General features: G+C 35.3%; 1 protein-coding gene across 3 annotated transcripts in view; it reads left to right on the top strand.

Annotated features, from left to right (window-relative positions):
- The window catches only part of DPP10 (dipeptidyl peptidase like 10), a 1,304,160-nt gene that overhangs the window by 830,586 nt on the left and 458,202 nt on the right, over positions 1–15,372 (top strand). For all 3 annotated transcript variants that reach the window (XM_074335439.1, XM_074335432.1, XM_074335443.1), the window contains exon 2: positions 14,954–15,068. In XM_074335439.1, coding sequence (XP_074191540.1) covers positions 14,954–15,068 — 115 coding nt within the window. The remainder of the gene's footprint in view (positions 1–14,953; positions 15,069–15,372) is intronic.

Here is a 15,372-nt window from a genome sequence, read left to right as displayed (position 1 = left end):
TCATACATGGACCTAGAGGGTATTCTAAGTGAAATAAGTCAGACTGAGAAAGACAGATACTATATGATCTCACTTAAATGTGGAATCTAAAGATCAAAATAAATGAGCAAACAAAATTGAAATAGACACATAGAAAGAGGGAACAAACTGATGGTTGCCAGAATGGAGAGGCGTTGGGGGGAATGGGTGAGAAAGGTGAAGGGATTAAGAATCAAAAGTAGGGACTTGAACAGATGTCTGTACACTCATGTTCATAGCAGCATTGTTCACAATAGCTAAAAGATGGAAGCAACTCAACAGTCCATAGATGCATGAATGAAAAAACAAAATGTGGTATATACCTACAATGGAATATTATTCATAATTAAAGAAGAAGGAAATTCTGACACATTCTATAGCAACCATGAATCTTGAAGATATTTCACTGATTGAAATAAGCCAGTCACAAAAGGACAGATATTATATGATTCCACTTTTACAAGTTACTTAGAACAGTCAAATTCATAGAGTCAGAAACATCACTGGATGTATGTGGTGTGGTCAAACAATATTGTGAATGTTTAAATAAAAATAATTACAGTAAGAGACACATTGCCATTAATCCCTGTCAAAATACTCCCCCTCACTTCAAACATACTTATTCCATTGTCCTTGCCACTTTCTGAAGCAGTTCTGGAAGTCCTCTTTCATAAGTGTTTTTAATTGTGCTGTCATGCCTGCCTCAATGTCCTGAATCAATTCAAAACATTTTCCTTTTATGGTCCTTTTGACTTTGCGGAAGAACCAGAAGTCTCATGGTGCCAGATCCAGTGAATAAGGTGTGTGAGGGTACACTGTAATGTTTTTATTTGACAGAAATTGCTGTACCAGAAGTGATGTGTGACATGGAGCGTTGTCATGATGGAGGATGAAGTAAAGACACTCATGAAAGAGGACTTCCAGAACTGCTTCAGAAAGTGGCAGGAATGATGGGATAATTGTGTTTGAAGCAAGGGAGGGTATTTTGAGGGGGGATTAATGGCAATGTGACATTTACTGTAATATTTTTTTTCTATATTTAAACATTCACCATATTTTGTGATTACACTTCATATGTACCACTTTTTCTTTATCAAATCATCTATTAATGGGCACTCAGGTTGCTTCTATATCTTGGCATTTGTAAATAGTGCTGCGGTAAACATAGGGGTGCATTTATCTTTTCAAATTAGTGTTTTGGATTTCTTCAGATATAGGATACATCCCCAGAAGTGGAATTGTTGGGTCATAAGGTAGTTCTATTTTTATTTTTTCAAGGAATCTCCAAACTGTTCTCCAAACTAATTGCAACCCCACCAACAGTGCACATGGGTTCCCTTTTTTCTGTATCCTCACCAACACTTGTTTGTTGATTTATTGGTGACAGGTATAAGGTAATATCTAACTTTTTTAAATTTGCATTTCTCTGACATTGAACATCTTTTCATATGTCTGTTGGCTATCTGTATACCTCTTTGGAGAAATCTATTTGGGTCCTCTGACCATTTTTTAATTAGACTATTTGTTTGTTTATTTATTTATTTTTGGTGTTGAGTTATAGGAATTCTTTATAAATTTTGGATATTAACCTCTTACCACATGTGTCACTGGTAAATATCTTCTCCTATTCAGTGGGCTGTCTTTTCATTTTGTTGGTGGCTTCATTAGTTGTGCAAAAACTTTATAGTTTGATGTAGTCCCATTTGTTTTTTTTTTCGTTTGTTTGTTTTTGTTTTTCCTTTTCTTTCACTTGCCCTAAGAGATATATCAGGAAAAAAAAAAATACTACTAAGAGCAATGTCAGAGAAATGCCTGTGTTACTGCCTGTGTTTTCGTATAGGACTTTTATGGTTTCAAGTCTTTTATTAAGGTCCTTAATCCACTTTGAGTTTATTTTTGTGTATGATGTAGTGTCATCCATTCCCCCCCTCTTTTGCATATTCAGTCCAGTTTTCCCAACACCATTTATTGAACAGACTGTCTTTACCCCACTATATATTCTTGCCTTCCTTGTCATAGATGTGACGACCATATAAGTGTAGATTTATTTCTGGGCTCTCTATTCTGTTTCAGTGATTTGTATGTCCATTTTTATGCCAATATCATGCTATTTTGATTACTATGGCCTTGTAGTATAATTTGATGTCAGGTAGTGTGATACTTCCAACTTTGTTCTTCTTTCTCAAGATTTCTGTGCCTATGTGGAATCCTTTGTGGTTCCATGTAAATTTTAAGATTATTTGTTCCTGTTCTGTGAAAAATGCTGTTGGTGTTTTGATATTCAACTGAATTTATAGATTGCTTTGGGTAGAATGGACATTTTAGCAATGTTAATTCTTCTTATCCAGGAGCTCGGTATATGCTTCCATTTATTTGTATTTTCTATTTTACTATCATAGTTTTCCAAGTACAGGTCTTTAAACTCATGGTTAAATGTATTATTTTGGTGCAATTGTAAATAGGCTTGCTTTCTTAATTTGTCTTTCTGATTGTTTATTAGTAGTATGTAAAAATGCAACCAATTTCTGAACATTAATTTTGTATCCTGCTACTTTAGTGAATTCATTTATCAATTATAGTAGTTTTTGGGTGGAATCTTTAGGGTTCTCTCTCTACTCGTCTATTATGTCATCCGCAAATGGCAGTTTTACTTCTTCCTTTCTAATTTTGATGCCTTTTATTTCTTTTTATTGTCTTATTGCTGTGGCTAGGATTTCTAATACAATGGTGAATAAACGTGGTGAAAGTGGGCATCCTTGTCTTGTTCCTGATCCTAGGAAGAATGCTTTTAGCTTTTCCCCAGAGTATGATGTTGAGGTATATTCTCTCTATTCCCACTTTGCTGATAGTTTTTATTATAAATGGATGCTGGATTTGGTAAAACAATTTTTCTATATCTATTGATATGATCATATGATTTTTATGTTTCACTTTGTTTACCTGGTGTATCATGTTAATTGATTTTGGTTATTGAACCAACCTTGTATCCCAGGAGTAAATCCCACTTGATCAAGTTGTATGATTTTTTTTTTTAAATGTATTGCTGAATTTAGTTTGCTAATATTTTGTTGACATTTTTATATTTGTTCAACATGGATATTGGGCTACAATTTTCTTCTTTTCTAGTGTATTTAGTTTTGGAATCAGGATAATGTTGGCCCCATGAAATAAGCTTAGGAGACTATCCTCCTCTTGAATTTTTTGTAATAGTTTGAGAAGAATAGGTGTTGATTCTTCTTTGAATGTTTGATACAATTTACCTGTAAAACCATCTAGTCCAGGACTTTTGTTTGTTGAGAGTTTTTTGTTTACTGATTCAATTTCATTAATGGTAATCTGTTCAGATTTTCTGTTTCATCTTGACAGTCTTAGAAGATTTTATGTTTCTAGGAGCTTGTCCACTTTTCCAGATCGTCCAATTTCTTGGCATAAAATTGTTCTTTGTGTTTTCTCATAATCCTTTGTATTTATGTGGGGTCAATTATGACTTCTCTTTCATTTTTATGTTATTTATTTGCATCCTCTCTTGTGTTATACTCTTGTTGGACTGATTCCTTTATCATTTTGTAATCTCTCTCTTTATCTCTTATTATAGCCTTTGTTTTAAAGTCCATGTTGTGTGATATAAGTATTGCTAACCCAGTTTTATTGTTTGTTTGTTTTCATTCATATGGAATGTCTTTTTCCATTCCTTTCAGGTTGTTTGTCTTTTGATCTGAAGAGAGTATGGTATGTTGTTGACAGCATATGTTAAGGGTCTTGTTTTCTTATCCCTTCATCTACCTTATGTCTTTTGATTGGAACATTTAATACACTTAAATTTAAAGTGATTATTGATAGATACATAGTTATTACTATTTTATTATTCATATCTGTGCTCCTTCCCCATCCCCCCCCCCTTGTTCTTCTTAAATAAATCCCTTTAACATTTCTTGTAATACTAGTTTGGTGGTGATGAACTTCTTTAGCATTTTCTGGTGTGAAAAGCTCTTTATCTCTCTTTTATTATTTTAATGACAGCCTTGCTGTGTAGAGTAGTCATGGTTGTAGGCTTTTACTTTTTATCACTTTGAGCATTTTATGCCAATCCTTTCTTGCAAAGTTTCTGCTGAGAAATCAGCTGACAATCTTATGGGAACTTCCTTGTAAGTAACTATTTGCTTTTAGAATTTTCTCTTTCTTTTTAATCTTTACCATTTTAATTATGATGTGTCTTAGTATGACCCTCTTGAGGTTCATCTTGTTTGGGACTCTGCACTTTCTGGAATTGTGTTTCTGTTTTCTTTGCCAGGTTAGGAAAGTTTTCAGTCATTATTTCTTCAAATAGGTCCTCCGTTTCGTGTTTGCTTTCTTCTCCTTCTGGTACCCCTATGATGTGAATGCTATGTATGATGTTGTCCCAGAGGTCTCTTAAGCTATCCTAATTAAAAAAATATATTATTATTATTATTATTATTATTATTATTATTATTATTGTTATTTTCACTGTTCCAATTGAGTGTTTTGTGCTACTTTGTTTTTCCATATCACTGATTCAGTTCTCTGCTTCATCTAATCATCTGTTGATTCCTTCTAGTGCATTTTTAATTTCAGTTTTTGTATTCCTCATTTCTGACTGGTTGTTTTTTAAGGTTTTTATTTTTATTTATTTATTTATTTAATTTATTGGGGGTGACAATTGTTAGAGAAATTACATAGATTTCAGGTGTACAATTCTGTATTACATCATCTATAAATCCCATTGTGTGTTCACCACCCAGATTCAGTTCTCCTTCCATCACCATATATTTGATCCACCTTACCCTCATCTCCCACCCCCTACCCTCTTTACCCTCTAAATATTTATTTTTAATTAAAGTTTATTGGGGTAACAATGGTTAGTAAAGTTCCATAGTTTTCTAGTGTACAATTCTGCAATACATCAGCTATATATAACATTGTATGTTCACCACCCAGAGTCAGTTCTCCTTCCATCACCTCATACTTGATCTTGTTTACCCTCATCTACCACCCCACTCCCCACTTATCCTCTGGTAACCACTAAACTCTTGTCTATGTCTATCAGTTTTTGTTTCTTTGTTTGTTTGTCTTGTTCCTTTGTTGCCAATTTTATTATTTATTTATTTATTTATTTATTTATTTATTTATTTATTTAAGCTTGCTATCTCTTTGAAGTTCTCACTAAGTTCCTTGAGTATTCTTATAACCATTGTTTTTAACTCTGTATCTGGTAGATTGGTTGCCTTTATTTCATTTAATTCTTTTTCTGGAGTTTTCTCCTCTTCTTTCATTTGGGACATATTTATTGGTTTCTTCATTTGGGCTACATCTCTGTGTTTGTTCTTATCTATTAGGTAGATCTACTATGTCTCAGTCGTGGCTGGTCAGACTTATGTAGTAGGTTCCCTGTGGTGCCCAGTGGTACAGTCTCCCTGCTCACCTGTGCCAGGTGCTCCAGGAGTGTCCTTTGTATGGTTGTGTTTGTTCTCCTGTTTAAGCTGAGCATTGATTGCTCTTGGCACCTTGGTGAGTGGGATTCATCCTCAGGCTGACTGGCTGTGGTGTTAGGCCATGTCTATAGCTTACAGGCTGCTGTGCAGGGGGCTTACCCTGAGGAGTGGGGTTTGCCCCAGTGGGGTCTTTCACCTGTTGAGGACTCCCTTTGGGTGTCATGCTTGTGGAGGGGCTAATTGAGTGGTGCTCTGTTGTGATCTGAAGCCGATCTCTGGATATGTTGGTTATGGGCCTTTTAGGAATGGCTGTGGTATAGGCCCAGGTCAGCCACTGCTTGTGACCTACCTGAGGCTACCTAGTCAGAGCTACAAAGTGATGGGTGGTTGGTAGCTGCCTCTGCTGGATCTGGAGGCATGTGGGAGAGGCCACAATGTTAATAAAGAATGGAACCAGTACCAGGCCTGGGGTAACCCTGCAAAAGTCCCAGGGCACTCTGAGGTCTGCTACTTCCTGCCAGCTGCCCGTAAGGCTCAGCTGCTGAAAGAGCCTTAAGCTGTATGTGACTTGGATGAGGCAGGGTCTTAGGGAGTGTCCAGGATAGGGTGAGTGACATTCATCAAGTTAATTTAGATTCTGTTTTGGTTCCAGTGCTAAACCTGGAGCTACTCAGCAAAAGGCTCAGAGTACACTGAGGCCAGCTGCCACCCGCCTGAGGCCTGCTGACCCCTGAGAGTTGTCTAAGAATGACTGCACTGTGGGCTGGGGTTTCTTCTGGCTACCAAAGTGCCTCTGGTGTTGTGCAAGTTGAGGCCACCTGTTTGCTAGTGGAAGAGCCCCCTGGGATGTGCTATGCAAAGCTGGCTGCTGGTTATGGAAAGTGCCTCTGGCATTTCTTGAATTAGGTGCAGCGGACTCCAAGGGAATCACTAGGGTGGAACTTGTGGAGTTCAACAGGCCAATGAAGATATAGATTTGGCCATGTGGGGGAGGGCTCAACACAGGAAAGATGGTGCCCACCTGTAGACTACATGGGAAGAGGGTTCTACACAGGAAAAATGGCAAGTCTCCCTCCAGTCCTCACACTGAAGCCACATAACTTATTCTCTCCTTGTGTTTCTGGTGTCTTTCCAGTTACTGTTCCTTTGTCAGAGATTAGGGTGAATGCTTGCTAGCCAATGAGTCTGTGTTGTGGTCCTTTAAGAGGATATCTGGCTTTCCCACAGCTTTGTGTCTCACCTGGCCTGTTGGAATCCCTACTGTTTTCACAGCCAGATGTTGTGGGGATTCCTCTTCCAGGCACCAGTACTCTGGGCTGGGGAGCCTAATGTGGGGTGTTGGTCCCTTGCTTATCTGGGGGGGGACCTCCTTAGCTTTGATAATCTTCCTGATTCTCCACTGCCATACACAGGTGTGGGCCAGCCCATTTGGTGTCTCCATCCCACTTACCAATCTCAAAGTGCTTCTTTATATCTTTAGTTATAGAACTTCTGTTCAGCTAGGCTTCAGCTGGTTCTCCAGGTTCATTGTTCTGTTATTTAGTTGTAATTTTAATGTGGTCATAGGAGCAGGCAAGCACATCATTTATCTACTCCACCATCACGCCCCCCTCTATATTCACTTTTGTTCATTTTTCCTTTTGCTCTTCAAACTTAATAATTTCAAATGACTTGTCTTCAAGTTCATGGATTTTTTTTCACTGTTTGAGTCTGTTGAATCCCTCTAGTGATTTTTTCTTTACAGTTATTGTATTTATTTTAGCATCCGCATTTCTGTGATTAAAAAAAAAAATAATGTCTAAATCATTGTCGATACTCTTATTCAATTTATGTCATTTTCCTGATTTCCTTTATTTCTTTGTCCATGTTTTCCTGTATCTCTTAGAGCATTTTTCAGATAGTTGTTTTAAATTCCCTCTATTGTAAGTGTGAAGGCTTTGCTATTTTACTGTGAGTTTGTAGATATTTATATTGTTCCTTTGGGTGGACCATGTTTCCCTGATTCTTTGTATGCTTTGTGATCTTTTGTTAAAATGTTTGGGCATTTGAAAAATAGCCACCTCTTTCAGTCTTTGGAGACTGGCTCTTTGTGGATAAAGATGTGCACTAGTCAGTCCAGCATGAAGGCTTAAGATATTCTCAGGTCTTTTGGCAGCATTTATCCTCCCTGGGCCTGTGTGCAATTTTCCCACCTCCTCGATTCCCCTGCATACATGACTGTTTTAAAATGTCTTTATTTCCCTAAAAAAAAATGTACCCCTGTTTTCTCTTGAAGGCTTAAGTATTCTACTGTTCCTCTGCATGTATAATTTTACTCTAAGATCCTGCATGTCTGCAGTTCCCTTGCAGTTTTCAGGCATCATGGAAACTGCCACTGTCTTCTATGGCTTCCAATCTTAGATCCAGAGTATGCTGCAATTTCTGTCTGACCTCAAGTCAGGCAAGACAGAAACCCTCAGGTAGTCAACAGATAGGCCAGATATGCAAAGAACTTCCACTCATTTCCTTCCAGCTGAGGGAAGCGTCTGAGGATTAGGCCACTTCCTCCTGATGCTGCTACATGTGCCAGGGAGGGGATTGGACGTTGAACAATTCCTTAAAACTTCTTACATTTTAGAGTGTGGCCTTTCCTTGATTAGACGTTTGCTTGGCTGCTGCAGATCATTAACTGGTTTGCAGAACTTCCAAAAATAACTATTTTAGCCAGTTTATTGTTGTATACTTGATGTTCCTGTGGGGGGAATAATGGCTTGGAGGTTTCTAGTCTGCCATCATGCTGATCTTGGATCTGTTTGTTTGTTTTCTTTAATTGCTTTCTTATTGTTTCAGTTGTGGTTTAGAACCCTAAACAGGTTCAGAGTGGCAGGTGTTTAGCTAAATCTCTAAATCAAGGTACTAGAAATGTAAAACTATTACTGCATAATATATTGATGATAGCTGTCATCTTTGTTTTGTTTCTGATTTAATGGTGATCCAACCCGGAGTGTGTCACAAGCAATCATAATGTCAAATTACAATTGAGATAATTACTAGTTCATTTATAAACAAATCAGTGATGAACAAATAAAACTAAATCAGAATTTAAAACAGTAAAACAAACACCAATAAAAGACTCTTCCTTTGCATTTTTTAACAAGCTCCTAAGTGATGTTGTTGTCTATAGCTCATACTACGATTAGCACTGATTCAACACTACTTTGTGTACATTGACAGCACAAAACTATAACAGACATTATGTTGAAAAATGTATAAATTGTGATCTTTTACCAAAAATATACACTTTGTTTAGTAGAGAGTCCTCTAATTAGAGAAGCGTAACAAATGAAGAAATTGTGAGCATCCATGAATAAAATGAACAATTTTAGGAAGCAGTAAGTATTATAAGTATTAAAATACAAATTAAATATGAGAAACAATCTCTACAATTATATTTTCTTTATTGATATTCTTAATTGGTACATTGCAAGGAAGTATGACTGTATCTCTTCATGGTTGATATTATTTCATAATATTTAATTGTTATTTATATTGAGCGCCTGCATTTAATTCATTAAAATTTTATTTAGTATATATTCATTTATTTATTTTAATTGAGTTTACTTTTTTATGTGCTATCTTTTTCAGGCAGACTTTTCAGACAATGTGAACTTAATTAAAATTTTGAATTATTTTCTTCTTTCAATATACTCTCAAATAGTATAAATGTACAGGAATTATTTGTTTCTTTGATGCAAAATCTATGACCCCATACCTTGGGGAGCTCCTTAAAAATTATCTTAATTGCTTTCATGTTTATTGGTCTATTTCACATTCTAAATTTTGTCAGTTATTTTTGCTGGAAAAAAAATGTGTCCTTGTTGAACTTTCTAAATACTTAAGTGTGTATTTTAACACTTTCCACTTACTAAAAAAAAATTATATTTTCTGATTCCTTTTTTTATTCCTGATTTTTGTATAGTTATGTAATCCCACTACATCCAGCACATCAGTTTTTAGGAAATGCTGATTACATATTCAAAGAACAAATTTTATTTCAAACAAAGAAATTAATAACTTCCCCCCTCATTTTCCAAATACAAATTTTGTGATTTCCTATTTTATGTCTCCTTCTTTAACTTTTTATTATATTGGTAATTAGAATTGGCCTAATGTTGAATCTCAAGTTTTTCACACCAGAGGTGGCTAAACATTTCTTAACAATGATGTAAAATCTTTGCTCATCAATTTAGAGTTTTTTCCATGTGTCTTTAAAAGTCTTAATTCTATGTTTTTGTAATATCATGAAACAATATAGAACATTTAAAAGTATTTTAACTTCCTCTAAGATATTTTCCAATTATTCAGTATAAATGCCTTCGGACTATTTCTGACTTATTCACAGTTGAAATTATTCACTGTTTTGAATGTGAACACAATGCATAAAGTAAAATCATTTAAATAAAAAAGAAAATCAAACTTGAGCTATTTAACAGAAACTACTTTTTTTTTTTAATTTGAGGAACTTATTAACTTTATTTCAGAAAACATTAACAGTCTGTTTTTGTGAAGACTTAAGCACATCGGAAAGGTTTTAAAGTAGTAAAAGTTAGGGAGAGGATAAGAAAAATTTCATAAGGAAAATGAAGAGGAGTTTTTGAATAATGGATGTGGATGTTTGGAGAACTTTACTTAGAATCAACGTATTAAATACTAATACTCTAAACCTGAAAATCTAAGTTTACCTTTTCAAATAGCTATAAAGGTATTTTAAAGAACCTTTGCTGTGGTTATAAGAAAGTAAACATGTAGTTGAAGAAAACTTATTTTTAATAAAACACAGTCACATCCAATCTACAGACACAATTTCAATATCATAGTTATTTTATCCCTTGTATCTTCCTCTGAACATTATCACTTTTTGAGACTATTTTAATATGGAGGAGTCATATTTTCTCTCATGATGCATATGGCAGATAAATATGGAGTTTTCCAAGGGGAAGTACGCATGGAATACTATGAAAAACTATTGGTATCCTTCACTTCATCTCTTTTTAAGAAATTATGTCTGTTGGTTAGGCTTTTGTCCTTATTTGCCAAATGAAATTATATATAAACTTTGAATATTTTCTGCTTGTGATTTCCAACATTTGGTCCTTTGCACTTGAACAAATTAAAAATGCATTTGGATTTAGGTAAACTATGTGTGTTGTGGACATCTTTGTCTTATATACTGTTCACTGAAGGGTAGTATTTTGATTGGCAGTAAATACAACATAAATAGCTAGGTTACAGATCCAGTTTAATTTGGTCTGTAGCACCAACATGTGTCCCGACAATTGCAGCACTGAATATCGTCTGGAATTCGACGCAGTGTTTTAACTGTTGTGTCCATTCACTGGAGGACTGACTTACAAAAGCAGCTCTACATATGGAACATTAAATATTTGTGCTTGTATCTCTGGGCCTCTTTTGAGAATATAATATGTCAATGCTGGCTGTGTTCTGTCTCCAGAGCATCTACTTAGATGAACATGTTACAAGCTCCTTGTATGTTTCATTTCTCAGTCTGGGGCAAAGCACCATATCTGGTCTGTGTGGTTGATTGCTTTCATGTGTTGACTTATAGAAAGTCACTGAAAAGCAAAGATAATTAGGACCCCCTTCCACAGCAATAAAAACTAGTGTGTAGAAGATTGCTGAAGACTAAGAAGTTAACTTCAAGAATGGCAACTGTGTTTTGGAATGCAAACATCAGATAACTGAGGCTGAAAATAATTGCGGTCAAATTAATCTTTAGCAAGTAGCTACATTTAAAAAGTTTACTATTAATGTGTATTTAGCTAATGGCAGTGTATCTCTATACCCTTTCAGGTCTTTATTTATATTACTTAATGAATTGGGCGGTCATTTTCTAAGCACCTATTAAAAGAACCAGAGATTGTTACGCCAAGGAATCAAAAGTTATCTAAGATGTGACTCTTAATTTAGGGAGATAACAAATTCACCAGAGATATGATGGTTCTTTATACATGGATTTAAGCATTACCATCACTACCACCACCATTATTGTCATGATTATCATCATCATAACTGCTGTAATTCAGTCGTTCACTCATTCATTCATTTTGTATTATCTATCGTGTACCTAGTATATACCAAACACTGTTCCAAATAGAATAGAGCAAAGAACAAGATGAACTATGTTACTTAGATTACAAAGCTTCTCTTTTGGAGAGCGGAGGCAGATAAAATGAATACTTAAATAGCTTAATATATATTTTTATAGATATGTCATTAAATGTGATGTGACATAATATACTCCGAAAATGATAACTCTCTAAAGAAAATTTAAGATGAATGAGGGGATAGAAGGAGACATGGGATATTATTTTAGAGAAGATGCTCAGGTGAGGCTTTCCGAGGAAGGAGCATTTGAGATAAGACTTGAATGAGGAGAAAGAGTGATCTGTGCACGTATATGAAGGAAGAACCTCCCAAGCACTTCACTTAGTGTGTACTTTTTTATTGTACATTTAAGGAAGAGTTTGTTTAAATAATTTGTTTTAATTCTCGCAAGATTTAAAAAAATAATTATCATTATGAGTATAGTTACAATTCACATTTTAAAAAAATATCTGAGTTTTGTAAAAATTACAAGCATGTTTGCAATCTGATCACTATTAAGTACAGTTGGTTTTAAACCTATTGGTACAATGTATTTTAGGCATTTTTTTTTATTCAGAGGAAGGAAAATCATATTTGGGTTACACAATTAGGGGAAATTCCCAAAAGAGGAGACGTTTGAGCAGGATGTTGAATGGTTGACTGCGTCTGTTAATTGGATGCACATGAAAGGGGTTGGATGGAGGAGACTTAGGTGATAGGATGTACAGTGGATGGAAAGGGAGAATTATAGTAAGAGTTCATTAAATCTGCAGTTTCTAAAAGGCTCTTGTGGATGCTAGATGCTTTGGGCATTGATGAGTCAGAGGAGCTACACGTTCTCATGTGCATTCTTTAAGAAAAACAACAAAACTTTTTATTCAAACATGTTTTATCATTTTAAAAGTGGTGAATTTTCCCAATTTGCTGGGGGAATTTAAAGTTATTTGAAAGCATTATGGAATCTAGGACAGCTTTTATATAATTGAATTTTCTCAAAGAAAAGGTACTGGTATTATGTAGGCATCCAAATCATTCCTTGATTCATTGATTTATTGATTTATTTATGCATTTATCCTAAAAATTCTTACTTTAAGGAGAGCATATTATAGTGGTAAAGAGTGTGTTTTCTGAAGCCAGTGTCTATGGAGTGGGCCCTGAGATCTCCTAACTTATTATTATTATTATTATTATTATTATCTCCTAACTTATTAATAGTAAGTGGATTTATTTTTAATCTCTCTAAATCCCATTTTTCTCATCTGTGAATCTGTCAAAATGATAGTGCTCTTACCTGATTTTATGAGAATTATGTGAGATTATCGACATAAAATACTCAGTGTAATACCAAATGCACAGTAAGCCATCTAAGCTATTATTTCTGTGTTAGACAGTATCTACTAGACCTCACGTGGTGGTTACATCATATTCCAAAAGTGAAAAACACAATCTGAAATTTTTCTAAGAATTTGCCTTATGTGCGAGTAACAGTGAATCAAGATCAGAATCAGTTTATTTAAATTTATAATTTACTCTTGATTCTTTTACTAGATTAAGAAATCAGCTACAATTTCCTAATCTTATTCTTTTTTCCCTTTTTCTTACACTGTGAAGTGAAAATACTTGGCTCATCTTCCTTGGACTTAATAGATATGAAAGCGATCAGGATTCATGGCCCAGACACCCACTTCCTGTCGTTTCTTTCTTGAGATGAGTGTTTCAAAACTTTATGGCTATTGGGCCATGGTAGGCTTTGACTTACAGCACTGATCCTTCTAACCTGTCTCTCTGACTTCTGAGTAGTCTTGAAGTTGAGCTTTAATGTGGAGAATAACTGACCATCACACCACCTAGATTCTGATGAAAACTCACCTATAGACGTGTAGTAACATTGCATTTCAGCAAATGGTTTATGGTCTTAAGAAAACTATTGCTAATTGTGTTTACTCTAATGCTGATGATTTGGGGACCTTCTGTCTTGATTTATGTGGAAAATATGAATAGAAATTCTAACCAAAATGCAAGAGGAATGCAAGTGTTGGATAACAAGCATTAATAAGCATGACAAAGAAGTGTGGGGCAAGTCATTTAAAAAAGAGTAGAATTGTCTTCTGCTGAATTTGTTGCATCAGTGTGAAAGACAGAGTTCAAGTGGTTGATCACAGATGGGGTAAAACAAACAAGAACAAAATACCCCCTGTGCATGGTGTCCTCTTGCGTTTATTTAAGGCCTAGTTCAAATCCAAAGTGTTTATGGCAGAATTGAATACCAGTTTCACTATATGAAAACTGGCTTCAATGCTTTAACCTGTGAGTCACAGGAACACATTTATAGTTTATTAAATGTTTGCTATACTGTTTATCTTTGTTTAAAGCAGGGCTTCTTGGGTGATTTATGTACACATAGTAAAATTCATATTTTGTTTTATTTGTCCCCAAAGCACTTAAATAATTGTGAATAAAGAAGGTTCTACTGGGGAAGGAGGCAAAGAGGTTAGGGGATGAGGCAGGAAGAAACAAGAGACTTGGTATTTTATATACTTTATTGCAAAGAAAATCTGGTATTCATTTCAAACCAGTGTGGTCTGTGCTGTGATTTCGTAAATTATGCTTGCACGTTTCTAGTCAACAGAGTAGAACACAGATCATCTGAAAATGAAAAGCTTTACTCGATGCATTGTGAGAAATGCTCAAGTTTTTCTTTCCCATCAATCTTACCTCCTTGACAATATCATGCATGCTGCCTAGGGAGGGGATGCCATTAACTATTGATATAGAAGCACTCATTTCATTTAGTTACTACACCCTGTTGATTTTTATGAGTGGTGGGAGAACTGTTTAAAAAGGACCTGTTGTGTTGACAACTGTGCACTGCTCTGCAGTGAACAGCATTTTGAATGATTTTCCCATTTCTAATCTTCCTCCATCCACCCCATCCAGTTAAAAACACAGTCTATAGTGCTTTGGGAATATTTGTATTTAAATCTGTATTGTAAGTTCCATTGTAGCAAGAAAAAAATGTAAATGGCACACTTTATTTCCATAATTATTTTGCAGAGTATTTTGGCTATCATCCTACTGTTTATAGTCAGTGCATTTAAAATCATCATTTTGAACAGTAGGCATACAGCTCTCTTGGTTTATCTCTTAGAGAAATAAGATTGCCCCCCAAAAGATAGTCATTTATAATATATGCACCTCTGAATAATTAAATGAGCTACTGAAGAGGAAAGATTCTAATCAGCTTTCAAACTGTGATTGTGCCACACACTGAATCATTTCTTTATGAATACATTTCTCTTGGAGCATGTATAATTATAAAACTTTCTTTTCTATCTCGGTAGGAACTGGGAAGTAACAGCCCTCCACAGAGAAACTGGAAGGGAATTGCTATAGCCCTGCTGGTGATTTTAGTTGTATGCTCACTCATCACTATGTCAGTCATCCTCTTAACCCCAGGTAATCTGTCTTTATTCCTCTCTTATGATGGTATTGTGGATGATAACGTCACCGTCAAATGCCTTAGGAGGGTAGCCATGTATGGTGCCATAGGGTGCGTTAGCATTGGTTGGAATAAAAAAAAAAAATCACCAGACATTTTGGAAGGACAGTAATTTTGCTCAAATATCATGCGAGATATTTTCAGGAAGCTGAAATGTAAAGTACATACATTGAAAATGCCAAGGAGATCTTTGGTCTCCATGCTACTTAGAGACTTATAGGTGCCAGTTTCATAAATGCAGGGGACATTTGAGTTTTAATG

The sequence above is a fragment of the Rhinolophus sinicus genome, linkage group LG01 (genome assembly GCF_036562045.2).
Source record: "Rhinolophus sinicus isolate RSC01 linkage group LG01, ASM3656204v1, whole genome shotgun sequence".
NCBI classification, from domain to species: Eukaryota; Metazoa; Chordata; class Mammalia; order Chiroptera; family Rhinolophidae; genus Rhinolophus; species Rhinolophus sinicus.
This window is presented reverse-complemented; position numbering and strand designations above follow the sequence as displayed.